Here is a 27,764-nt window from a genome sequence, read left to right on the forward strand (position 1 = left end):
CTTATGAGCATTTTTGCTTCATGTCCTCACCAACATTGGCTGGTCTTTAATTTTAGCCATTTTTGTGGGTGTGTTATGAGGTCCTGCTTTGTTGCCCAGGCTGGTCTCCAACTCCTGGGCTCAAGCAGTCCTCCCACCTTGGCCTCCCAAAGTACTGGGATTACAAGCGTGAGCCATTTCACCCAGCCAGAAGTCATCAAGTTTTCAATGAAAATATTGGAACATGATTGCAAGTTGAGGCCGTGGTTGGTCCCTGGATGTCATTCTTTCAGTCCATGGTCCAGAGAGCCGTTTCTCGTGTTAGACAGACACCAGGCCATCTCAGTTTAAGTTGCTGGGTATAAAAGTCTGACGTATCTTCATATGTTGCTTTCTTGTCTTCTAGAATCTATTACTGATATTGATAACTCATTGCTGACTATCTGATTTGACTGTGATTTTCCTTATAAATGATTTCGTCTTTTCTGCCTAGATGCCCAAAGGATTTTTATATATATATAAATCCTTTGCATACACACGTACACACACACACACACACATACACACACGCATGCATGCCAGGATTACGGGCTATTTTTTTTTTTTTTTTTTTTTTTTTTTTTTTTTTTTTGAGACGGAGTCTCGCTCTGCCGCCCAGGCTGGAGTGCAGTGGCCGGATCTCAGCTCACTGCAAGCTCCGCCTCCCGGGTTCACGCCATTCTCCTGCCTCAGCCTCCCGAGTAGCTGGGACTACAGGCGCCCGCCACTGCGCCCGGCTAGTTTTTTGTATTTTTTAGTAGAGACGGGGTTTCACCGTGTTAGCCAGGATGGTCTCGATCTCCTGACCTTGTGATCCGACGGGCTATTTTTATATTTTAAAACTGGAAATTTTACTGTGTCTCAGTGCTGGCTATTCTGAGTTGATTTCCCCCTAGGTCCGTAGAGTACCCATGCAGCATGTGTGTCAATTCTGTTTTATCTCAATAGACCTGGGTTTTGTGTCACAGCATTTCAGTACTCCATGACTTCGGAAGTCTTCTTTGGGATTCCCTGTTACGTGTGTGTTGTGTCATTGTGCCTATCTTACATAGTTTTATAAATCAAATCTTTTAAAAACTTTTGGCCTCCAGTCATATTTTCTTCCAGAATTTTATTTTCTGAAATTGAACATAATCTTCAATAGAAATGCAGTAAAATGCATACATCTTTGTTTGTTTGTTTGTTTGTTTGTTTGTTTTTGGAGACAGAGTCTTGCTCTGTCACCCAGGCTGGAGTGCAGTGGTGCGATCTCGGCTCATTGCAAGCTCCACCTCCTGGGTTCATGCCATTCTCCTGCCTCAGCCTCCCCAGTAGCTGGGACTACAGGCGCCCGCCACCTCATCCAGCTAGTTTTTTGTATTTTTTAGTAGAGACGGGGTTTCATCATGTTAGCCAGGATGGTCTCGATCTCCTGATCTCGTGATCTGCCCGTCTCGGCCTCCCAAAGTGCTGGGATTACAGGCTTGAGCCACTGCACCTGGCCAACCTTCAGATGTATTTGTGTGCTGAAGTTCCTGTTCAGGTCTTTTTTGGGGGGGCGGGGCGGTTGTTGTTTTTTGAGATGGAGTCTTGCTCTGTCACCAGGCTGGAGTGCAGTGGTGCGATCTTGGCTCACTGCAACCTTTGCCTCCCAGGTTCAAGCGCTTTTCCTGCCTCGGCCTCCCAAGTAGCTAGGACTACAGGCGCCCGCCACCAAGCCTAGCTAATTTTTGTATTTTTAGTAGAGACGGGGTTTCACCATGTTGGCCAGGATGGTCTTGATCTCTTGACCTCATGATTTACCCACCTCGGCCTCCCAAAGTGCTGGGATTACAGGCATGAGCCACCACGCCCAACCCCTGTTCAGATCTTTTGCCCATTTTGATTGATTGACAGAGACAGGGTCTCACTACGTTACCAAAGCTAGAATGCAGTGCTGTGATCATAGCTTACTGCATCCTCGGCCTCCTGGGCTCAAGTGATCCTTCTGCCCCGGCCTCTAGAGTAGCCTGGGTTACAGGAGTGCACTACCATGCCCAGCTGTTGTTCATTTAACAACTGGGTTGTTTGTCGTTTTATTATGATTATTTTGTAGTGTTCTTTATTGGATACATAGAGATATAAATATATGTTTTTGTGATTAGTACCTTTATGTCTAAGAAACCTTTGCCTGCCCAGAAGTCATGAAGATATTCTTCTATATTTTCTTTTAGATGCTTTATTGTTTGCATTTGCAAATTTATGTCTATGATTCATCTTTTACTAATGTTTGAGTGTGGTTGAAATGTAGGGGGCAAGGTTATTTTTTATAATTACTATTTTTTTTTTTTGAGACAGAGTTTCGCTGTTGTTGCCCAGGCTGGAGTGCAGTGGTGCAATCTCAGCTCACTGAGGCTTCCACCTCCCAGGTTCAAGCGATTCTCCTGCCTCAGCCTCCCGAGTATCTGGGATTACAGGCATGTGCCACCATGCCCAGCTAATTTTGTATTTTTAGTAGAGACGGGGTTTCACCGTGTTGGCCAGGCTGGTCTCAAACTCTTGACCTCAAGTGATCGGCCCACCTCCACCTTCCAAAGTGCTGGGATTACAGGTGTGAGCCACTGCACCCAGCCTGCAAGGTTATTTTTATGTGGATGTCCAGGTGGTCCAGTCTCGATTGTTGAAAAGACTTTACTTTCTCCATTGAATTGCTTCTGTGCCTTGGTAGAAGATCAGGTAACCTTATGTATGAATTTAACAGCTGCAGTAACAAAGTACCACAGACTGGGTGATGGGTTTTTTTTTTTTTTTACTATTACCCTGATCTCTGTTTTATCTTCATGTGCATTTTTCCTGTGTGCCTGTCTGTATCCCTGTATCCCCCTTTTATAAGGGCACCAGCCATATTGGATGAAGGGCCCACCCTACTCCAGTGTGACCCCGTCTCAACTTAACTCATTAATTCTGCAGTGACTATTTCCAAATAAGGTCACATTCCGAGGTACAGGGGTTGGGATTTGCACAAATGAATTTTGAGGCCACAATTATATGCCTACTAATATAGAGCATCATATATTAGTAGGCATATTTCAGGACTGTATTCTTTCCTCACACCAATATCACACTTTTTTTTTTCTTTTTTGAAACTCTGTCACCCAGGCTGGAGTGCAATGGCATGACCTCGGCTCACTGCAGCCTCTGCCTCCTGGGTTCAAGCGATTCTCCTGCCTCAGGCTCCTGAGTAGCTGGAATTACAGGCATGCACCACCATGCCCGGCTAATTTTTGTATTTTTAATAGAGATGGGGTTTCACCGTGTTGGCCAGACTGGTCTTGAACTCCTGATCTCAGGTGATCCACCTGCCTCTCAGCCTCCCAAAGTGCTGGGATTACAGGCATGAGCCAATGCGCTCAGCCGTTTTTTTTTTTTTTTTGCTTTTTTTTGTTTTTGTTTTTTTTGTATATTTAGTGGAGACGGAGTTGCACCATGTTGGTCACGTTGGTCAGGCTGGTTTCGAACTCCTGGACTCAAGTGATCTGCCCGCCTCAGCCTCCCAAAGTGCTGAGATTATAGGCCAATATCACACTTTCTTAATTGTTTTAGTTTTATTGTAAGTCTTTAAATCTCATAGAGGATGTCCTTCAACTTTTTTTCGTCTTCAAGATTGTTCATCCCTATTGAAAAATCGTTAGTATAGGCCGGGTACGGTGGCTCACGCCTGTAATCCCAGCACTTTGGGAGGCCAGGGTGGGTGGATCACGAGGTTAGGAGATCGAGACCATCCTGGCTAACATGGTGAAACTCCGTCTCTACTAAAAATACAAAAAATTAGCCGGGCGTGGTGGCAGGCGCCTGTAGTCCCAGCTACTTGGGAGGCTGAGGCAGGAGAATGGTGTGAACCCAGGAGGCAGAGCTTGCAGTGAGACGAGATGGTGCCACTGCACTCCAACCTGGGTGACAGAATGAGACTCAGTCTCAAAAAAAAAAAAAGAAAGAAAAGAAAAATTGTTAGTATAAAAGAAATCATGAAAGAGCACAGTGGCTCACGCCTGTAATCCTAGCACTTTGGGATGCCGCGACAGGCAAGATCGCTTGATCCTAGGAGTTTGAGACTAGGCTGAAAATCATGTTGAAACCCTGTCTCTACTAAAAATAAAAAAAGTTAGCTGGGTGTGGTAGCATGCATCTGTAGTTCCAACTACTCTGGGGACTGAGGTGAGAGGATCACCTGAGCCCAGGAGGTTGAGGCTGCAGTGAGCTGTGACGGTGCCACTGCATTTCAGCCTTGGCTACAGAGTGAGACCCTGTCTCAAAAAAAAAAAAAAAAAAAAAGAAGGAAGGAGGGAAGGAAATGTAGAAACCACATAAAACAAATGTGTAACTTAATACATCATTCTAAGACAACAACATCAGATCTACCACCAGGTCTTTTGGATTCAAGTTGCCACTGAGACTCCCCTCCTTGCATCCTATTCCAGTCACAGTTCTTCACTCCCCAGTAAGTAACAGCTATCCTGATTTTTATAGTAATCGCTTCCTTTATTAGTTGTGTCCACTTTAAAAGCTTACCTATGGCCGGGTGCGGTGGCTCACACCTGTAATTGTAGCACTTTGGGAGCCTGAGGGGGGCGGATCACTTGAGGTCAGGAATTTGAGACCAGCCTGGCCAATATAGGGAAACCCCGTCTCTACTAAAAATACAAAAATTAGCGAGCGTGGTGGCAGGTGCCTGTAATCCCAGCTACTTGGGAGGCTAAGGCAGGAGAATTGCTTGAACCTGGGACGGGGAGGTTGCAGTGAGCCGAGATTACACCACTACATAGACATGCCCTATGCGGTGGTTCACACCTGTAATCCCAGCACGTTGGGAGGACAAAGCGGGCAGATCGCTTGAGGCCAGGAGTTCGAAACCAGCCTGGGCAACATGATGAAACCCCGTCTCTACTAAAAATGCAAAAATTAGCTGAGTATAGTGACACACCTGTCCCGCTACTCAGGAGGCTGAGACGTGAGAATCGCTTGAGCCCGGGCGGCAGCAGTTGCAGTGAGCCAAGATCGTGCCACTGCACTCCAGTCCAGGTGACAGACGGAGATTCTGTCTCTCTCTCTCTCTCTCTATATATATATATATACACACACACACACACACAAATTTATGTAAAGATAATATATAAATATATTTTTACATAGATTTAAGTCTTTTTTTGGAGGCTTGACCATTGGTGATTTTATTTTTAGTGTGGTAAAATACATGTAACATAAAATTTGGCATCTTAATCATTTTTAAGCAAATGCTTCAGTAGTGTTAAGTACATTCTCATTGTCAGGCAACTGTCACCACCATCCACCTCCAGAACTCTTTTCATCTTGCAAAACTGAAACTCTGTGCCTGTGAAACAGCAGCTCCCCATATTTAAGTCCCTCATAAGCTACAGGTTCCCCTCTGTTCTTCTCTTTCTCTCATAATTTATCTGTAGAAGAACCTGGCTGTTTGTTCTGTGGATTTGTTCATCGTTGAGTTTTGCTGACTGCATTGTCAAGGTGCAAGTCAACGTGTTTCTCTGCCATCTGAATTTCTAGCACATTGGCAACTGAATTCAGAAACAGATTCAGACTCAAGCTCAGTCCCTTGGGCAAGACAATAGGGGTCATGTAATACGTGGTATTCTCTCTTTTGAACATCAGTCTTAGCAGCATTGATGCTGAATGCCTGTACCCATTAATTAATTGGTGGGAAGATGATAATGTAATTCTATCATTTTTTTCATTGATTAAGTGGAACACCTTGACAAAGAGATACTTGCCCCAGGTACCATGTGGTTACCCAGAGGTATGGTTCATGTAAGAAAGGCAGAGTTGGCCGGGCGCAGTGGCTCACACCTGTAATCCCAGCACTTTGGGAGGCCGAGGCAGGTGGATCACAAGGTCAGGAGTTCAAAACCAGCCTGACCAACATGGTGAAACCCCCTCCCTACTAAAAATACAAAAATTAGCTGGGCATGGTGACGTGCGCCTGTAATCCCAGCTATCCAGGAGGCTGAGGCAAGAGAATCGCTTGAACCCAGGAGGCAGAGGTTGCAGTGAGCCAAGATTGCAACACTGCACCCCAGCCTATGCGACAAGAGTGCAATTCCATCTCAAGAAAAGAAAAAGAAAGGCAGGTTCAGCCCTTGATTCTTTTGTGTTTTTATCAGTTTTCAAGGTAGTGGATTAGCTTCCTGTCACCCTCCAAAGGTGGTTTGGTAAGACGCGTTTGATGGCTTCAATGCAGTGCAGTCATCACCATTATCGAAGCTCAGATTGTCTCATCTTTGGCAAGTGGCAGCCTCTTGAGATCTGAATCCCTCGGACACAGCCCTGCTGGTCTTCGGCAGCTCATGTTTTAGGCTTCTTTCATTTCTTTCTTTCTTTAGACCTGGAATTGGCCATTTCTACAAAAATAGCCCTGGTTCCTTTTAGTGAGAAGCTGCAGGGTTTTTTTGTTTTTGTTTTTCAGAAAGGGTCTCATTTTGTCACCCAGGCTGGAGTGTAGCGGCTCAAACATGGCTCACTGCAACCCTAACCTCCTGGGCTTAAGGGATCCTCCTATCTCAGCCTGCCAAGTAGCTGAGACTTGCAGGTGCACACCACCATGCCTGGCTAATTTTTCTATTTTTTGTAGAGATGGGGTCTCACTGTGTTGCCCAGGCTAGTTCTGAACTCCTGGGCTCAAGTGGTCCACTTGCCTCGGCCTTCCAAAGTACTGGCATTACAGGTTTGAGTCACTGCACCTAGCCAAGAAGTTGCCTTTTAAGACAGTAGTCTGTTTCTGGAAGGCTCAGTACTTCTGGATGGTTATTCCTGGGATTTTTCAGTAGACAGAGCTAGGAAATATCTCTATCAGTAGATAGAAAAAATACCTTATGAGTTCATGTTGATATTTCCAGTTCAACATATGGGTCTCAGAGATTTTCCTCTTTTCTGTTACATCTTTTTTTTTTTTTTTGAGATAGTCTTGCTCTGTTCCCCAGGCTGGAGTGCAGTGGTGGGATTGTGGTTCACTGCAACCTCTGCTTTGCAGGTTCAAGCGATTCTCGTGCCCCGGCCTCCCTAGTAGCTGGGACGACAGGCATGCACCACCACACCCAGTTAATTTTTGTGTTTTTTGTACAGATGGGGTTTCACCATGTTGGCCGGACGGATCTTGAGCTCCTGGTCTCAAGTGATCCACCTGCCTCAGCCTCCCAGAGTGTTGGGATTACAGGCGTGAGCCACTGCATCTAACCTCTTTTTCATTACATCTCTATCTCTGTTCTCAAAAATCTAGTTCTCAAGGTTAATAGAATCAGACTATCCCATAATTACCATTTGTTTGATCTCTGTTACACAGGCAGCACTAACACCAGAATAACACTGATGTCGCCATCACCAGTCACGTGACTGAAACATGAGGACTGCCCTGCACGTGCTCCTCCACAGCCTGCTGATCTAACAGCCACGCCCTGCGTCTGTTGTTTGAGTCACCATGGTGTTACATCCCATGCTGTCCCTTCTCTGCCTTCTTGGTGTTGGTTCTGCAGGCGACTGCCCATGTGGCGCCCAGCCCTATCCTCTGTTCGCGGCTCTCTGCCACTCTTGTCCAAAGCTCATTCTCTGTAGGTTCCATGGGAAGGGCTCATGGGAACATGATCCTCGACCTCACGCTTGCTGATCATGGTTTCTTGTGCCTTTTGTAGTTGATGGTTTTGCTGGTTACAGGATTCTTGGTTGACATTTCCTTGAGTGTCTTAAATAAGTTATTCCATGTTCTTCTGGCAGAGAGTTGCCAGATTTAGCAAAAACGAATAAACAGGCCGCCCCAAATATTGTGTGGGTCATTTTTGTACTGAAAACATGATTTGCTGGGCTAGGAGCAGTGGCTCACGCCTGTAATCCCAGCACTTTGGGAAGCTGAGGCAGGCGGATCACGAGGTCAGGAGATCGAGACCATCCTGGCTAACATGGTGAAACCCCGTCTCTACTGAAAATACAAAAAATTAGCCGGGCGCGGTGGCGGGCGCCTGTAGTCTCAGCTACTCGGGAGGCTGAGGCAGGAGAATGGCAGGAACCTGGGAGGCAGAGCTTGCAGTGAGAGGAGATCGTGCCACTGCACTCCAGCCTGGGCGACAGAGCGAGACTCCATCTCAAAAAAAAAAAAAAAGAAAAACCAAAAATTAGCTGGGTGTGGTGGCAGGTGCCTATAATCCCAGCTATTCGGGAGGCTGAAGCAGGAGGATCACTTGAGCCTGGGAGGCAGAGGTTGCAGTGAGCCAAGATCACACACTGCACTCCAGCCTGGGCAACACAGCAAGACTCTGTCTCAAAAAGAAAAAAATTTTTGTTGTTTATCTGAAATTCAAATTTAACTGAGCATCCCATATTTTATCTGGCAACCCTATTCTGGCATAAAGCATTGTTATCCAAGTCTGATGATAATCTAATTTTCTATCTTCTTCGATGCCATGGTTGTTTTTTTTTTTTTTTTTTTTTTTTTGAGACGGAGTCTCGCTGTGCTCCCAGGCTGGAGTGCAGTGGCGTGATCTCAGCTCACTGCAAGCTCCGCCTCCCGGGTTCACGCCATTCTCCCGCCTCAGCCTCCTGAGTAGCTGAGACTACAGGCACCCGCCACCACGCCTGGCTAGTTTTTTTTTGTATTTTTAGTAGAGACGGGGTTTCACCATGTTAGCCAGGATGGTCTCGATCTCCTGACCTCATGATCCGCCCGCCTCGGCCTCCCAAAGTGCTGGGATTACAGGCTTGAGCCACTGCGCCCGGCCGATGCCATGGTTTTTTTGTTTTGTTTTGTTTCTTTGTTTTGTTTTTGTTTTCTGATGTCCAAAAGATGTTCTTCTTTTTCTTTAAAACACGGTAATTTCACTAGAATATGCTGACGTTGGTCCTGCAGTGCCCTATAGTTGGAACAGAGCCCTGCTCCTCACCACGGCCTTTCTGCTCCCACCAGCTCCCTGGGCCATCCTCCTACTATGGACCCCTCCTTGGCCACACTCGGCCGCCTGATGTTGGAGGCTCTTCCAGCCTGGAATCTTTCTGTGGCTCCCACATAGCCAGCTCTCTTCCTTTGAGTCTTAGCTTCAGTGTCACTTTTCAGAATAGCCCTTGGTGCTGACCCCCCTCTTCCAATGCGACACCCCCATGAGTATGTTTCTCAGCCTCTTGTCGGCTCCTCTCCTGATGCCGCCACAGTCTGTGGTGATCTTATTTACTGTCCAGTTGTCTTTGTATCTTTTCCATTAGGACAGAAGCCACTTGAGGGCAGGCCCCATCTGCCTTGTAAAGGGCCTGGCAGGGAGTTGGCCTCCCCATAAACTTGAGGAGTGAATAAAATATTGCAGGTAAACCCCAGTGCATGTGAAATGTTATCGGTGACCGTAACTTTTGTGCTTTTCAGTTCGTTTGTTGTCTTGAATCTCAGGGACATGGGCCCGAATGGGCCTGAATCCTCAGCCGCACCCTGGCTTGCTTGTGTTCTGCATTCTCGTAAGGGGCCGCGGCCACCCCAGCCATTGTTCCCCTTGTCTCCTCTTCTGGGAGGCAACTGCTCATGGCTCAGGTCCATTGTTCTATTGGGTTGTTTGTTTGTATTCTTCAACTTATTGTGTTAGGGTTCTCTAGAGGGACAGAACTAATAGGATAAATGTGTATATGAAGGGGAGTTTATTAAGGAGTATTGACTCACGCGATCACAAGGTCCCGCAATAGGCCGTCTGCAAGCTGAGGAGCAAGGAAGCCAGTCCCAGTCCCACAGCTGAAGAACCTGGAGTCCGATGTTGGAGGGCAGGAAGCATCCAGCACAGGAGAAAGATGCAGGCTGGGAGGCTAAGCCAGTCTAGTCTTTCCATATTCTTCTTCCCACATTTATCCTAGCCATGCTGGCAGCTGATTAGACGGTGCCCACCAAGATTGAGGCTGGGTCTGCCTCTCGCAGTCCACTGACTCAAATGTTAATCTCCTTTGGCAACACCCTCACAGACACACCCAGGAATGATACTTCATATCCTTCAATCTAATTAACACTCACTATTAACCATCAAACTTTTTAGTCTTTTATTGGGAAATACAAATACAGGTTGAGTGTCTGTAATCGAAAAGTTAGAAATCACAAACGTTCCAAAGTTCGAGACTTTTTGAACACTGACATCATGATGAAAATGACCTTAACACTACAGAAAATGTGCAGAAACACCATGTTGACTGTGCGATGGGCTTACTGAAGAGCTGCAGCAGCGGGACTTGTAACAGAGAAAGAAACTATGGCAGTGTACAAAATCAGAGTGATGTGTAAGACAAAAACCATTGTTAGTGAGGCAGATGGCCCTGGAGGAATCATTCTGAAAAGCATCTGGCAGAATGCCTCTCCTCCCTAGAGGACCACTTCCTGGTCCCTCAGCTGCATCTGAGGTTTCTTCTCACCTAAAAATGAAACATGGGCCGGGCGCAGTGACTCATGCCTGTAATCCCAGCACTTTGGGAGGCCCAGACGGGCAGATCACTTGAGGTCAGGAGTTCAAGACTAGCCTGACCAACATGATGAAACCCCCGTCTCTACTAAAAGTACAAAATTAGCCAGGTGTGGTGGCACAAGGCTCTAATCCCAGCTACTTGGGAGGCTGAGACAGGAGAATCACTTGAACCTGGAAGGCGGAGATTGCAGTGAGCCGAGATCGCACCATTGCACTCCAGCATGGGCAACAAGAGTGAAACCCTGTCTCAAAAAAAAAAAAAAAAAGAGCCTGGCGCAGTGGCTCATGCCTATAATCCCAGCACCTTGAGAGGCCGAGGCGGGTGGATCACGAGGTCAGGAGAGCGAGACCATCCTGGTTAACACAGTGAAACCCCATCTCTACTAAAAATACAAAAAATTAGCCGGGCGTGGTGGTGGCGGGCACCTGTAGTCCCAGCTACTCAGGAACCTGAGTCTCGCTCTGTCGCCCAGGCTAGAGTGCAGTGTCACGATCTCAGCTCACTGCAATTTCCTCCCCCCAGGTTCAAGCGATTCTCCTGTCTCAGCTTCCCGAGTAGCTGGGATTACAGACACCCACCACCATGTCCGGCTAATTTTTGTATCTTTAGTAGAGACGGGGTTTCACTATATTGGCCAGGCTGGTCTCAAACTCCTGACCTCGTGATCCACCCGCCTTGGCCTCCCAAACTGATGGGATTACAGGCGTGAGTCACCGTGCCTGGCCTCCTGCTAAGTTCTTATATGTGAATAAGTGAAAGAAAATGATTGCTTATTGAGCTGGGCGTCGTGGCTCATGCCAGGAATCCCTGTGTTTTTGGAGGCCAGAGTAGGAGGATCGAGTCCAAGAGTTGGAGAACAGCCTGGGCAACATAGTGAGATCCCATAACTTAAAAAAACAAAACAAAACGATTGCTTACTGGTAGCATATAAATTTAGTCAGGAGTGATGGGAGTGGCAGACAACCACAGATTGTCCACATGGATGGCTAAAAGGTGGCACCTTTGCTTTCTAACAGTTCAATGTACACAAACTTTGTTTTGTGCACAACATTTTAGAAATCCTGTGTGAAATACCTCCAGGCTATGTGTATAAGGTGTATATGAACCATAAATGAACTTTGTGTTTGGACTTGGGTTCCATTTCCAGGAACTCTCATTATGTATTTGCAAATATTCCAAGCTCTGAAAGGCCCCAAAATCTGAAACACATCTGGTCCCAAGCATTTCAGATAAGGGATGCTCAACCTATCCAAGCTGAAAGTTCTTAGAACACACAGGTGGGTTTAAGAAGTCGTGTTTGAGCTGAGCCCATCAGCCCTTCCACGGCAGTCACTGACTCTCAGGGACCAGACCTTATTGTTGGTTGTCTTGTCTTGTCTTGTCTTTTCTCTTCTCTTTTCTTTTCTTTTTTCTTTTCTTTTCCTTTCCTTTCTTTTCTTTTCTCTTTTCTCTTCTTTTCTCTTTTCTTTTCTTTTTTCTCTTCTCTTCTCTTTTCTTTTGAGACAGGGTCTCGCTCTGTCACCCAGGCTGGAGTGCAGTGGCACGATCTTGGCTCACTACAGCCTCTGCCTCCCGGGTTCAAGCGATTCTTGCACCTCAGCCTCCCGAGGAGCTGGGACGACAAGTGTGCACGACCACACATGGCTAATTTTTGTGGGACCAGACCGTATTATTTTAGTTTTGCCACCATTGTGTGAGTCCCTAAGTAATATAATGTGGTCTTGCCGGTTTCTGAACTTTATAGAAATAGGATCATATTGCTGTATTCTGTGTTTTACCGCTTTGTCCAGTAGGGCGTTGTCAGGATTCCTCTGGTGGCTGTGTTAGTGCCCGTCTGCTCACTTCCATTGCTGTGTCCTGCCCCATGGCTTGGAAGCCAGCGCCCCATTAGCCCTTATCCTAGTGTGGTGTGTGCTCAGGCTCTTGGCAGTTTGCTGTCATAAACAGGCTGCCCTGCGTGTGTCAGAGCTCCTCTGGTGCAGGAACATTACCTGAGATGGACTTGTTGGGTCTTAGGTGTATGTATCCTCTGCCTTTTAGATGAAGACGAGGTGTTTTCCAACGTCCCCATGCCAGCTTCTCCAGCAGCCTCCAAGCATTCCACCTGTTCCAGCGTCCTTACTCTCATGAGGTTTTGCACCGGACTCCTGCGCCTATTCCCGTCGGGCCGTCATCCTGTGTCTCTCTGGCCAGCGGGGAAGCCCGGTGGCGTTGCTTGGGTGTTCACAGTTGGGATTTTTGTTCACATCTTTTATCTTTCTGTTGATGAGTGTTGTTCTCATCAACTTGTTGGAATTCCCTGCACCCTTTGCTGTGTCCACCACAGTGGCTGTCCTTCCAGCTCTCTTCATACTGTTTTGATTAACAGAAATTCTGAACTTCACTGAACTTCAGAGTGGTCCTCTCCCCTCCCCTCCCCTCCTTCTCCCCTTCCCTCCTCCCCTCCCCTCCTCCCCTCTCCCCTCCTCTCCCCTCCTCCCCTCCCCTCTACTCCCCTCCCCTCCACTCCCCTCTACTCCCCTCCCCTCCCCTTCTCCCCTCCCCTTCTCCTCTCCCCTTCTTCCTTCCCCTTCTCCCCTCCCTGCTCCACTCCCCTCTCCTCCCCTGTTTTGACAGGATCTTACTCTGTGACCCAGGCTAGAGTGTGGTGGTGTGATGTCAGCTCACTGCAACCTCCGACTCCTGGGCTCAAACGATTCTCATGCCTCGGCCTCCTGAGTAGCTGGGACTATAGGCGTGCACTACTACCCCTAGCTAATTTTTGTGGTTTTGTTGTTGTTGTTGTCGTTTGTTTTTGAGACGGAGTCTCGCTCTGTCGCCCAGGCTGGAGTGCAGTGGTGCAATCTCGGCACACTTCAAGCTCCGCCTCCCGGGTTCACGCCATTCTCCTGCCTCAGCCTCCCGAGTAGCTGGGACTACAGGCGCCTGCCACCATGCCTGGGTAATTTTTTTGTATTTTTAGTAGAGACGAGGTTTCACCGTGTTAGCCAGGATGGTCTCGATCTCCTGACCTCGTGATCCACCCGCCTCTGCCTCCCAAAGTGCTGGGATTACAGGCGTGAGCCACTGCGCCTGACCAATTTTTGTATTTTTTAGTACAGAAGGGGTTAGTACAGAAGGGGTTTGTCCATGTTGTCCAGGCTGGTCTCCAACTCCTGGACTCAAGTGATCCACCCACCTTGGCCTCCCAAAATGCTGGGTTTACAGCCATGAGCCACCGCGCCCAGCCCCTTACATCTTTTCTTATTGCCTTCTATACTTCCCAGTTCTGAGGCTATGAAGATCCTTCTACAGCATCTTCTAAAAGCAGTATTGTGTGTCTCATGGTTAGATCTGGAACCTGTCTTTTCTGAGCTTCTGTGTCACACGTCTGTTTCATCCTCCTAACCCAGGACTGGAGTTGCCCCAGACATGACAGGGGAGTTCCCATAAGGGAGTGTCCCAAACCCTCAGAGAAGGGACCAGTTGGGATCCCAAAGAAGCACTAAATGCCAACTCAGAGCATTAATTAGGGGAACATTGGCATAGAGAGCTGCAGCTGGCCTGGAAACCGACAGTAAGGGACAAGGTGTTCTACCCGGGTGCCTCGAAACCAACAGTGAGAGACAAGGTGTTCTACTTGGGGGCCTGAAAACCGACAGTGAGAGACAACGTGTTCTACCCGGGTGCCTCGAAACCGACAGTGAGAGACAACATGTTCTACCCGGGTGTGCCCGCATTGAGGGGCCAGGGTATGGGGTTTATGTGCAGGTTTAAGGCATTGAGTTCCAGGCATGAAGAGGCTGCGTCTAGATCTGCTATTTGCTGCTCCACAGTCCCTGGGGCCTCAAGTTCCTCATCTGTGACATTGGGGTTGTGGTGACCCTTCTCTCCGAGGACTGTCGTGTGGGACAGCAGTCCTGTCCTGTGCAGTGGACCTCAGAGGGCACCTGCACTGTTCCCAGCATCCTTCATTATTATAGTCTCTCAGCCACTCTTTGATACCCACTTTTTATCCCCATTTAAATGTCAGGAAATGAAGGCCTGTTGATGGTTCTCAAGGGGATTCCCAGACCAGCAGCATTAGCTCAGCTTGGAACGTGTGAGAAATGCACACCTGAGCCCCCCAAGACCTGCTGAGTCAGCGCCTGGAGGGGGAGCAAGAGAGGACCCTGCCCCCAGTGCTTAATCTGCCTTCCAGTGATTCTGACGCTGTAGCACTTGAGAAACACTGAAGGAACTTCCCTGGCATTGGAACCTGGGTGTACCTGACTCAGGCCCATTCTTCTACAACCGCCCTAAACTGCCAGCCACTTAGCTTTTGAATTAGGTAGAATGATGTTATTTGAGGAAAGTAAATTATTTGTCCCCTGAAGAAAAGTGGGCATGCTTTGCTTACGCTCCCTCTTTTTCCTACACGGGGACCACAGGGAGGCCAGACCCCTGGTGATGTGGATATGGGACCCTGAGGTCCTCATCTCAGTGGTAGACTGAGCTGTCCTGTTTGTTTCTTGCAGCTGCTCAGATGGAAGATAAAAAGCCCTTTATCCTCTCTTCCATGAGGCTTCCTCTCCTGGACACCAACAGCAAGGTAAACCACATGGGCCAGCCCAGGCTGCCGCACCACACCACAGGCAGCTGCAGGGTGTGGCCAGGCCGTGCTGTGAGGTCACCCACCGACCAGGCGGCCACCACCCTCGACTGGACTGAGCTTGGGAACAAAGGACGACAGTGTGCCATTCAGTGTGTGGCTGGTGCTTTTCCCACACCTCACTCAGGAAACAATCCCCAAGACCACCCCACAATCGCACCGGTTACAGGCCCACGGGTCCCCAGCCCCTCCTTCAGGCTCAGTGATTCTCTAGAAGGACCTGGAGCTCACGGTGCTGCTCTGCTCATGGTGATTGCAGCGAAAGGATGCAGGTCCACGTCCAGATGGTTGGGGTGCCTGGGACAGAATCCAGGAGGGCCCACACACAGAGCTCCCAGCCATCCTCCCCTGGGGTCGCGGACGGCGTTAGACCCCCGCCCCTCCTCGCAGCAGCAGTGTGAGTCAGCGCACACAGAACATCAGAACTAGGGAAGCTCCTGCCTTGGGGTCTGTCATGTGGACCCGGTTGGTGCCTTCATGGCTGAGCTGTCTCCAGCCCCTCTGGAGGTGGAGCTGATGCCATGTGGCCCATAGCCCCCACCTGTCACATGAGACCATCTGGTGTGGCCCAAGACCCCAGGTGGACAAGAACATTCTTACCAGGCCAGATATTTGGGGCTTAGTGATGACCTCCCAGTACCCCAGGGCAGAGGCCAGGCCTGTCTTTGGGTGGGTGGATCTTTGCGAAAGTTAGGACTGCACTCAGGTTACCCAGGGGCTGCTGGCTTGGGTAGGACCTGCTTGCTACAAGGGGAGCAGAGACCCCCAGCCCTCTGGGGGCTCCTCCAGCCTTTGTACTGGGCCTCCTCTTGGGGTCCTTCTGTGAGACTCTTGTTGTGTTTCCCCAGAAGCTACTGAAACGGACCCCATGCCACATCTGTTGCGGTGCCCCTTACGTGTCCCACACACTCCCCAATGTTCAGAACTCTTCCCAACATGCCCCGGCAGGGTTTTTTGGTCCTTTTGGACGCCTGCAATGCCAGGTGGTTAAACACACACAGTCTGGGCAGTCTGGGACCAACCGGCTCGCTCCTCCACACCCACCCTGTTCCCTGAGATAGCACAAGGAGGAAGTGCTTGGAGAAGCCTCCTTGGGGTGGGGACACTGGACCTGGCAGCTGAAGGGGCAAAGGCGTGGTCGCGATGCTGGAGAAAAGGATCCCCAGGGAGGCAGCATAGGCAGAAGCCATGGCTCAGGGGAATGGCTGGTTTGGCCACATTGGCCTGGCTGTGCCTTCGAGTCACCAGGCATAGTTACTGGGTGAGGCTGGACATGCAGGCTCAACCCTAGGATTGTTTGGGTAATAACTGCAGCTTCAGGGACTAGATTTATGGTGCACGCAGGAAACATGGGGATCACACGAGAGAAGCTAGCTCGGAAGGACATCAGCCCCATCCCCTGAGGCCAGGGTGAGCCCCGGAGGGAGGGACGGGTGTATCTGGAGCCTGGGAAGGGCAGCCGCCGATGCACAGGAGGCGGAGGTTGGGGGCAGGGTGGCTTTGGGAGGAGCCCTCAGCAGAGGCGCTCTCGGAGTTGGGGTGCAGCTTGATGGAAGTGGATAGAGGAGGGAAAGTGAGAGAGATGCTCCCCTCTGGCAGCAGGGGAGGGAGGCAAGGGGGACTGGAGGAAAGAATCCTTCCCTGTGGACCTGAGCACATCCACAAGCTGTGGGAAGGCTGCCTTCCAGGGGCGAATGGGCCTCCACACAGCCTAGGGACAGAGAAAAGGGCAGACACAAGCGCAGGTGGGTACAGGTACGTCCAGCTACAGGTGTGGGTGCAGACCCAGGTAGGCAGGTATAGATATGGGTGTGAGTGCAGGCTTAGGTGTGGATGCAGATAAGTATGGGTATGGGTGTGGGAGCAGGCATAGTTGTGGATGTGGGTGCAGGTATGGATGCAGGCACAGGTGCAAATGCGTGTGCAGGCATAGGTGTGGGTGTTGGCACAGGTATGTGGGTACAGGCCCAGGTGTGGATACAGGTAGGTACAGATGTGAGTACAGGTGCAGGCCCAGATGTGGGTGCAGGTAGATCCAGGTACAGATGTGGGGGTAGGTCCAGGTACAGGTGTCAGTGTAGCTGCAGGTGCAGGCACATGTGTGGGTGGGAGGAAGAGTGAGGTTCCTCTCTTCTGGCTGGACTGGCATGGCAGTCTCTGCATCCCCTTCCTGATCTCCCGTTTGTTCTGGGCAGGTGAAGCGGGCAGTGGTGCAGGTGATCAGTGCCATGGCCCACCACGGCTACCTGGAGCAGCCTGGAGGTGAGGTGATGATTGAGTACATCGTGCAGCAGTGCGCGCTGCCCCCCGAGCAGGAGGTAAGAGGCTGCCACCTTGCCTGCCTCCTAGGCCCACGCTGCCCCTGACCTGTGTTAGGCACTCTCGTCAGGAGCCTCTGGCCCGGCAGAGGGTGGATGCGTGGGCTGCAGTCTGCGTGCGGAGATGCCCTCTGCTGTCTTTTGTTTGTTAATAGAGACAGGGTCTTGCTCTGTGGTCCAGGCTGGAGTGCAGTGGCTATTCTCAGGTGTGATCATAGCACGCTGCAGCCTGGAACTCCTGGGATCAAGCGACCCTCCCGCCTCCGCCCCATGGGACTGCAGGCACACGCCACCGTGCCCGGCTCCCTCTGGCTTCTGAGTCAGAGCCTCTGCACTGAGCCAGTCCTCTCGGCAGCTCCCGGGACTCGGAATGCAGAAGCAGGAAATAGAGTTTGTCCTGTTTGGGGCTTTTCTATTTAAGAAGTTACTGTACAAATACCAGTTTCTTCTTGAAGGAGAGCAAGTGGCGAAATAACCCACAGGTGGTCTAGACAGCCTCTGTCCCCCTGAACTGCTGCCCGCTGGCTGCTGAGCACGTCTGCACTCGAGTCCCTGGCTCTGGGTCTGGTTCTTCAGGTTGGCAAAGCTGGTCTGTCCACCGAGGCCAGCTGAGAACAGAGAGGCCGCCCTCCTTGTGTTCTTGTGACCATCACTGTAGTGCCTGCTGTGCCCCAAGTGGGATACGTGAATTTATCTGGAAACATCAGAGCCCAGGGAGAGTATGCTGTGATGTTGCCTCTAAGTGCGTGGTCGTTAGTGAGGAAGCTGCGCACGTGTCTGTTCTGCAGGCCCCAGCAGGTGGGCCACCACCAGCTCAGCTGATTCTGACCTCAGCATCTTCACAGCAGCTCCATGGGTCGTTAGGCATGACCTGGAGAGCCAAGGCCTCTGTTTTAGTCTTTTAGTTCCCAAGGTTTGGGAGTTGGAGGTTTCTTTGAATATTAGAAAACGTTATTAAGGTTTTCTAAAACCAAAAGAAAAACCATTTTGAATAGATGGAATCTCACAGACTCAAATATTTTTATCTATATAATAATAATTATTATTATTTTTGAGACTGGGTCTCGCTCTGCCACCCAGACTGGAGTGCACTGGCGAGATCACAGCTCACTGCAGCCTTGAACTGGGCTGAGGCGATCCTCCTCCCTCAGCCTCCTGAGTAGCTGGGACTACAGGCTCATGCCTCCACACCTGGCTAATTTTTTATTTGTTGTAGAGATGGGATCACACTATGTTGCCCAGGTTGCTTTTGAACTCCTGAGCTCAAGCAGCCCTCCCACCTCGGCCTGAAAAAGTGCTAGAATGACAGGTGTGTGCCACGACACCCCAGCACTCGTGTTTTAACCGCAGCAGCTTGCTGTTTCTGTGGAGCCTCTCAGTCTGCATTGCTTTTTGTGTGGGGTTCAGTGTAACGACCTTTCTGCTTTTGCATGTTTCAAATTATTTGTGATAAAATGTTCAAAAAGCAAAGCAGGACATGTTGCTCTGAGACAAGTGGGCCTTGGGGTGTTCGCCAGACACACTACAGAGGGGGTGAGTGGCAGCGGCCGGCCCTGTGGTGCCACTGGGTGCTGGGCTCTGTGGTGCAGCCCAAGGGGTGGCCAAATGATTCTGGGGCAGTCAGGTGCAGGGCCACTGGAGAGGAGAAGACAAATCCAGGGAGTCTCGCCTGGATGTAGATTCCCCTTCAAGGTTTTTGGAGAAACATGAGTTAAAGATTAGAATTAGTTATTATTGGCCGGGCGCGGTGGCTCAAGCCTGTAATCCCAGCACTTTGGGAGGCCGAGACGGGCGGATCACGAGTTCAGGAGATCGAGACCATCCTGGCTAACACGGTGAAACCCCGTCTCTACTAAAATACAAAAAAAAATTAGCCGGACGAGGTGGCGGGCGCCTGTACTCCCAGCTACTCGGGAGGCTGAGGCAGGAGAATGGCGTGAACCCAGGAGGTGGGGCTTGCAGCGAGCTGAGATCCCGCCACTGCACTCCAGCCTGGGCAACAGAGCCAGACTCTGTCTCAAAAAAAAAAAAAAAGAATTAGTTATTATTTTGCCGTTTTATTTCTATTACCCCACCTAACTTTCTTTTTTTTTTCCATTTTTTTTTTTTTTTTTTAATTTTTTAGAGACAAAGCCTCACTCTGTTGCCAAGGCTAGAGTGCAGTGGCACGATAATGGCTCCTTGCAAGCTCAAACTCCTGGGCTCAGGCGATCTTCCTGCCTCAGCCTCCCAAGTAGGTGGGGCCACAGGCATGCACCAGCTACCATGGGTGGCACTTCTTGTGCCCATTTTCAAATTGGGTTGTTTTCTTATTATCAAATTTTGAGAGATCTTTCTATATTCTGGGCACAAGTCCTTTGTTGGATTTATGGCTTATAAATATTTTGTTTTCTTTTTTTTTTTTTTTTAAACTTTTAATACATACTGTTTTGTTCTTGAATAGAGACAGCCTGTGTTCCCAGGCTGATCTCTGACTCTTGACCTGGAGTGATTTGCTTGCCTCAGCCTCCCGAAGTGCTGGGATTATAGGTACGGGCCACTGCGCCTGCCCATAAATATTGTCTTACAGGTCTGTCGCATTCTTGTCTTTTTGCTTTCTTAACCCTGTCTTTCAGAGAGCAGAAGTTTTAATTTTTTTTTAATGGCCAGTTTACTTGAGATGGAGTCTCGCTCTGTTGCCCAGGCTGGAGTGCAGTGCCGCAATCTTGGCTCACTACAACCTCCGCCTCCCAGGCTCAGGCAATTCTCCTGCCTCAGTCTCCCGAGTAGCTGGGATCACAGGCATGCACCACCACGCCTGGCTAATTATTTATTTTTTAAATTTTTTTTAGTAGAGACAAAATTTTACCATGTTGGCCAGTCTGTTCTTGAACTCCTGACCTCAGGTGATCCACCCGCCCCAGCCTCCCAAAGTGCTGGGATTACAGGTGTGAGCCACTGCGCCTGGCCTAAAAGTTTTAAGTTTTAGGATTCACATATATACCTGTGATTCATTTTTAGTTTTTTTTTTTTTTCTTTTTGAGATGGAGTCTCTTCTTATTGCCCAGGCTGGAGTGCAATGGTGTGATCTCAGCTCACTGCAACCTCCACCTCCTGGGTTCAAGCAATTCTCGTGCCTCAGCCTCCCAAGTAGCTGGGACTACAGGCGTGCACCACCACACCCAGCTAATTTTTATATTTTTAGTAGAGACAGGGTTTCACCATGTTGGACAGGCTGGTCTCAAACTCCTGACCTCAGGTGATCCTCCTGCCTCGGGCTCCCAAAGTGCTAGGATTACAGGCGTGAGCCACCGTGCCCGGCCTTTTGAGTTAATTTTTGTTAAAGTGAGGTGTGCTTGAGGCTCGTTTTTTTGCATGTGAATGTCCAGTTGTCCCAGCACCACGTGTTGAGAACACTCTTCTCTGTACATTGACAAATTGCCTTGCATCTTCGTCAAATATCAGGCAACTGTATGGATTATCTCTAATGCTCCAGCTCCGCTCATCTGCGGAATCTGTCATCATCTGTCATCAGTACCCCACTGTCTTTCCATGGCTTTATGTTAAGTTCTTTTTTTTTTTGAGACAGAGTCTTGCTCTGTTGTTACTCAGGCTGGAGTAAAATGGTGCCATGCTGGCTCACTGCAGCCTCCACCTCCCAGTTCAAGCAATTCTCGTGCCTCAGCCTCCTGAGTAGCTGGGATTACAGGCATGCACCACCTCGCCCATCTGAGTTTTGTATTTTTAGTAGAGATGGAGTTTCACTGTGTTGGCCAGGCTGGTCTCGAACTCCTGGCCTCAAGTGATCCACCTGCCTCGGCCTCCCAAAGTGCTGGGATTGCAGGTGTGAGCCACTGTGCCTGGATGCTTTATAGTAAGTTCTGGAGTCAGGTAATGTGAGTTTTCCATCTTTGGTCTTTTTTGATCATGTTTTGGCTATTTTAGTTCCTTTGCTTTTCCCTGTAAATGTTAGAGTCCTCTTGTTGATAATATTCAGTCTTCCATGAAAACAGCACGTTTCTACATTGATTTAGGTCTTCTTCGATTTTGTTCACCAGTATTTTGTAATTCTCAGCATGTAGAGTCTGTATATTCTGGTATTCTGTTAGATTTTTAAAAGCTATTTTGTTTTTACTGCCATGGTAATGGTACAGTTTTGTTCGTTTCAATTTCTAAGTGTTCATTGTTAGTGTATAGAATATACAATTGATTTTTAGATATTACCGTGTATCCTGTGGCTTTGCTTTTTTATAGATTCTTTGGGATTTTCTACATAGAGCATCATGTCTTCATATAGGCAGTTTTCTTTTATTTGTAAATCTAGATGACCTTTCTTTTTTCTTGACTCACTGCATTGGTGAAGTCTCTAGTGAGAGCAGCCACCCCTGCTTCGTTCCCATGAGGGGAACATACTGCCTTTTACTATTAAGAATGCTGGGGGCAGCCGGGTGCAGTGGCTCATGCCTGTAATCCCAGCACTCTGGGAGGCTGAGGCGGGCAGATCATTCAATCTCCTTGAGTTCAGGAATTCAAAACCAGCCTGGACAACCTGGCGAAACCCCATCTCTACAAAAAATACAAAAATTAGCTGGGTGTGGTGGTGCATACCTGTAGTCCCAGCTACTCTGGAGGTTGAGGCAGGAAGATCACTGGAGCCTGAGAGGCAGAGGTTGCAGTGAGCCAAGATCATGCCACTGCACTCCAGCCTGGGCGACAGAGCTAGACTCTGTCTCAATAATAATAATAATAATAATAATACTCTTTGCTAATCTCCTGGACAACTTGTTGCAGTTTCTCCATCAGCAGTTTCTGCTGCACCGTGGTATTTTTGTTGTGGAGAAGATTTCTTTCCTTAACCCTCAGGAACCAACTTCTGCCAGCTTCCAGCTTTTCTCTTCCAGCTTCCTTACTGCTCTCAGCCTTCACAGAGTTGCAGAGAGTTGCTCTGGATTAAGCTTTGGCTTAAGGGAATGCTTGGCTGGTCTGATTTTCTGTGCAGACCAGACTTTCTCAATGTCAGCAGTAAGGCTGTTTTGTTTTCTTATCATTCGTGTGTTCACTGGAGTAACACTTAATTTCCTTCAAGAGCTTTTCCTCTGTATTCATGACATGACTGACTAGCAGAAGAGGTCTGGCCTTTAGCCTGTTTCAGCTTTTGACATGCCTTCCTCACTAAGCTTAATCAATTCTGGCCTTTGATTTAAAGTGAGAGATGTGGGGCTCTTCCTCTCACATGAACACATAGGGGCGATTGTAGGCTTTTAATTGGACTAATTTCAACATTGTTGTGTTTCAGGGAGCAGGGAGACCCTAGCAGAGGGAGAGAGGTGGGGAGTGGCTGGTCAGTGGGTCAGGACACCCAGCATTCATTGATTAAACCTGCAGTTTTATACACTGCAGTTCATAGCACCCCAAAACAATTGTGATAGTAACATCAGAGATCTCTAATCACAAATCACCATCACAGATGTAATATTAATGAAACAGTTTGAAATATTCCAAGAATTAGCAAAATGTGACACAGACACACACCAAGCACATGCTGTTGAAAAAGGCACCATAGACTTGCTGGACACAGGGCTGCCCCAGACCTTCCACTTAGTTAAAATGCAGCACCTGTGACGTCCAGTAAAGCAGAGCTCAGTGAAACAAGGTCACGCCCGAATGGGCTTGCTTGCTTGTTTTTATTGACACATAATAGATGTCCGTATACTTGGGGTACATATGATAATTTAATACATTCATATTATGTGTAAAGATCAAATCAGGGTAACTGGGATATCCACCACCTTGCATGTTGGTTTTTTCTTTATGCTAGAAGCATTCTAATTATTCCTTTCTAGCAATTTGGAAATGTACAATAGATTATACTATAATCTATAGTAGGGTAAACTATAGTCGTTCTACTGCTCTGTAGGATACTAGGTCTTTTTTCTGAATATATATTTGAACCCATTAATCAGCCTCTCTTCATTCCCCCACCTTCTACCCTTCCCGGCCTCTGGTAACCACCAGCCTACTTACTATCTGTCTCCATGAGAGCCACTGTTTTGCTCCCGCCTGTAACAGGTTTTCATTGATGCCCTTTATCAGCTTGAAGAAATTTCTTTCTATTTCTAGTTTTCTAGACTTTATTATGGATGTTATGGATTGATGTCAAAATTGAAACAGTTTTGTGCATCTGTTGGTGAAATTATGTATTTTTTCTTCTTTTGACTGTTAGTATGGTAGATTATATTGAGTGTTTTGTTGTTTTTTTTTTTTTTTTTTTTGAGACGGAGTCTCGCTCTGTCGCCCAGGCTGGAGTGCAGTGGCCGGATCTCAGCTCACTGCAAGCTCCGCCTCCCGGGTTCACGCCATTCTCCGGCCTCAGCCTCCCGAGTAGCTGGGACTACAGGCGCCCGCCACCTCGCCCAGCTAGTTTTTTGTATTTATTAGTAGAGAGGGGGTTTCACTGTGTTAGCCAGGATGGTCTCGATCTCCTGACCTCGTGATCCACCCGTCTCGGCCTCCCAAAGTGCTGGGATTACAGGCTTGAGCCACCGCGCCCGGCAAGTGTTTTGTTTATTTATTTTTTTTATGAGACAGGGTCTTGCTTTGTTACCCAGGTTGGAGTATAGTGATGCAATCATGGCTTACTGCAGCCTCAACCTCCCAGGCTCAAGCAGTCCTCCTGCCTCAGTCCCCCAAATAGCTGGGACCACAGGTGGGCACCACCACACCTGGCTAATTCTAAGTTGTGTTGTTGTAGGGATGGGGTCTCTCTGTTGCCCAGGCCAGTCTAGAACTCCTGGGCTCAAGCAGTCTTTCTGCCTCGGCCTCCCAAAGGGCTGGGATTACAGGCAAGAGCCACAGCACCTGGCCATGATTGCTTTTTTAGCAAACCATTTTTAGTATGGTAAAATAACATAAACTTGACTGTCTCAACCCATTTTAAGTGCACACTTCAGCGACATGAAGCATATTCGCATTGTTGTGCAGCCATCACCATCTTCCAGCTCCAGAGCTCGTCCATGTTCCCAAACAGAAAGTGTCCCCATTAAATGCTAACTCCCATTCCCTCCTGCTCAGCTCCTGCACCCCACCGTTTACCTTTATGAATTTCACTACTCAAGGTACTTCGTGTGAGTGGACGTAAACAGCATTTGTCCTTTTGTGTCTGGCTTCTCCCACTCAGCATAAGGACCTAAATGTTCTCCCATGGTGTAGCGCTGCCAGAATTTCCCTCCTTCAGGGCTCAGTATTCCGTGTGTGGAGACCGCGTAGTGCTTACCCTTTCGTCCCTTCCTGGACACTTGGGGTGCTGCCACCTTCTGGCTCCTGTGAATAATGCTGCTGTGAACGTTGTTGCTTTGTAGAAAATTCTGAAATTGGGAAGTACAAGTTCTCTAACTTTGTTTTTTTCCAAGATCATTTTGGCTATTTTGGGTCCCTTGAATTCTCGTGTGAATTTGTTTTAGGATCAGCTTGTCAATTCTTGCACAGAAGTCACCCGGAATTTTTATAGGGATGGCACTGAATCTGTGTATCTGTTTGGGGAGCAATTCCATCTTAACAATATCAAAATCTTTGTATCTGTGAAAATGGGATGTATTTCTATATTTTTAGGTCTTTAACATTTTGTAGTTTCCAGAGTATGAGTTTTGCACTTCTTTTGTTAGATTTATTCATAAATATTTTATTCTTTTTGATGCTATTGTAAATGGAATTTTCTTTTTTTTTCTTTTTTTTTCTTTTTTTTATTTTTTAGATAGAATCTTGGTCTGTCTCCCAAGCTGGAGTGCAGTGGCACAATCTCGGCTCATTGCAATCTCCACTTCCCGAGTTCAAGCAATTCTCCTGTCTTAGCCTCCTGAGTAGCTGGGATTACAGGCGCCCACCACCATGCCTGGCTAATTTTGGGGGTTTTTTTGTTTGTTTTTTCTTGTTTTGGTAGAGATGGGGTTTCACCATGTTGACCAGGCTGGTCTTGAACTCCTGACCTCAAGCCATCTACCCGCCTTGGCCTCCTTAAGTGCTGGGACCACAGATGTGAGCCACTGCACCCGGTCTGAATTATTTTCTTAATTTCATTTTCAGTTTATTCTTTGCTACTCTATAGAAATACAATTATTCTTTCTTTTTTTTTGAGACAGAGTTTTACTTTGTTGCCCAGGCTGGAGTGCAATGGCACGGTGTCGGCTCCCTGTGACCTCTGCCTCCCGGGTTCAAGCAGTTCTCATGCCTCAGCCTCCTGTGTAGCTGGGATTATAGGTGCCCGCCACCATGCCCAGCTGATTTGTTTTTGTATTTTAGTAGAGACAGGGTTTCACCATGCTGGCCAGGCTGGTCTCGAACTCGTGAGCTCAGGCAATCTGCCCATCTCGGCCTCCCAAAGTGCTGGGATTACAGGCATGAGCCACTGTGCCCGGCCTACAATTATCCTTTCATATTGATCTTGTATACTGCAACCTTGTTGAACTTGCCTATTAGTTATAATAGTTTTTATTGGATTTCTTAGGATTTTCTGTAAGGATTGTGTCATCTACAACTATAGTTTTACTTCTTTTTTTCAACCTGGATGCCTTTTAATTTTCTTGCTTAACTGCCCCAGCTAGAACGTCCAATACTGTTGAATAAAATTGGTGCGAGCAGGCACCCTTGTCTTGTTCCTTCTCTTTGTGTAGAAGCATTTAGGCTGGCACCATCAGGTGTGATTCCGGCTGTGGGCCTTCATCAGGTCATGGATGCCGCTTTCTAGTCCTGCTTTGCTGAATGTTTTTGTCATGAAGAAGTACTAGATTTGATGTGCTTTTTACTGTGTCTAAAATGAGTTTGTCATTTTTGTTTATTTTAGTGATATGGTATATTTCATTAGGTGATTTTCAGATGTTAAACTCGCATTCTTCGTCATGGTGTACAATCATTTTTATACATTGTTGTCTTCAGTTTGCTGGTATTTTGTTGAGGATTTTCATGTCTATATTTATAAGAGATCATGGTGTATGCTTTTCTTATGCCTTTGTATGATATTTGTGTAATTTGTACACACACAGGTACATACGTGCACAATTTTATTCCAACTCATTTGAGAGAAAATTTGAGACATTATGTCCCTTTATCACTGACTACTGAATGCCTTGTTTATTTCCTAAGAATAAGGACCTTGTTCTGCACAACCGTAGTCCAGATGTTGCAATCAGGAAATTCAACATGGAGGCCATCATGTCACCTGATCCATGCACTTCCTCGGTCATCCCAGTTCTGTCCCTTTAGCTGCTTTCTGGCGCAGGGTACAGCCCAGACACATACATTGTGTGGCTGCTGTGCCCTGTTAGCCTCCTGCCCTTGTGTTTGTTGACCTGGATGCTTTCAAAGAATCAAGACCAGTTATTTTGTTGAATAGCTCAGGTATGATGGTGTTTCCTCATGATTTAACCCAGGTGATGCAGTTTTGGGAGGAATCTCGTGGAATTTTGTGTGTCCCCACCAATGTATCATATTGGGGGTCCTAGTGTTGGTTTGTTTCAGTGTTGATCTTGTTAGTTCTGCTCACTTGTCTGTGCTCGGTGTCGGCACTGGAAAGTTGCTGTTTCTGCCTTGTAATAAATGAGTAGTTTGTAGGGAGATCTTTGGGATTAAGTAAACATCTTCTTGTGATTAATCAGCATCAGGCCCCGTGCCGTCATTCACGCCTGTAATCCCAGCACTTTGGGAGGCTGAGGCGGGTGGATCACTTGAGGTCAGGTATTCAAGACCAGCCTGGCCAACATGGTGAAACCCCATCTCTACTAAAAATACAAAAAAACTAGCTGGATATGGTGGTGGGTACCCGTAATCCCAGCTACTCAGGAGGCTGAGGCAGGAGAATTGCTTGAACCCGGGAGGCGGAGGTTGCAGTGAGCCAAGATCACCCCACTGCACCCAGCCTGGGTGACAGAGCGAGACTCCATCTCAAAATAAATGAATAAATAAATAAATGCTTAGTCAACATCAATTTTTTTATCATCCATGGATGGTTTTCTAACTCCAGTGATATTGCTGTACTTGATTCTTTGGCCTCTGTTGTGACAAAGCCTCTCCTGTTCTTATGTGCATGCATCTCTCTCCGTGTGGACTAGTGGTTTGCTGTTTGACACAGGGGTCCATGTGCAGTCCCTGTTGCTGGCCTTGGTGTTCAAACTGTCCCACACTTGGTCAGTAGCACCCCTTGGAGCGCACAGGCCCCTGTCCTGAGGCCCCACTGCCCTTTCTGGCACAGGATGGCGTCCCAACTCACCCGGGGCTGCCCGTGCCTCCGCTCTGCAGTCCCTTCCATGAACCACTGGTCTCTTGTTTCTGGGAAGCTCGCTCCTTTATTTCTTGAGTATTTCTTGCCCCTG

The 27,764-nt window shown here is 48.1% G+C and overlaps 1 protein-coding gene across 10 annotated transcripts in view; it reads left to right on the forward strand.

Annotated features, from left to right (window-relative positions):
• MROH1 (maestro heat like repeat family member 1) overlaps positions 1-27,764 on the forward strand; it is a 121,645-nt gene that overhangs the window by 61,345 nt on the left and 32,536 nt on the right. For all 10 annotated transcript variants that reach the window (XR_004185985.1, XR_004185986.1, XM_031669872.1 and 7 more), the window contains exons 12-13: positions 14,973-15,046; positions 17,302-17,424. Coding sequence is in view for 8 of the 10 variants with exons in the window: in XM_031669872.1 (XP_031525732.1) it covers positions 14,973-15,046; positions 17,302-17,424 (197 nt within the window). In the remaining 2 variants the exon portion in view is untranslated. The remainder of the gene's footprint in view (positions 1-14,972; positions 15,047-17,301; positions 17,425-27,764) is intronic.

The sequence above is a fragment of the Papio anubis genome, chromosome 8 (assembly GCF_008728515.1).
Source record: "Papio anubis isolate 15944 chromosome 8, Panubis1.0, whole genome shotgun sequence".
Classification (NCBI taxonomy): Eukaryota; Metazoa; Chordata; class Mammalia; order Primates; family Cercopithecidae; genus Papio; species Papio anubis.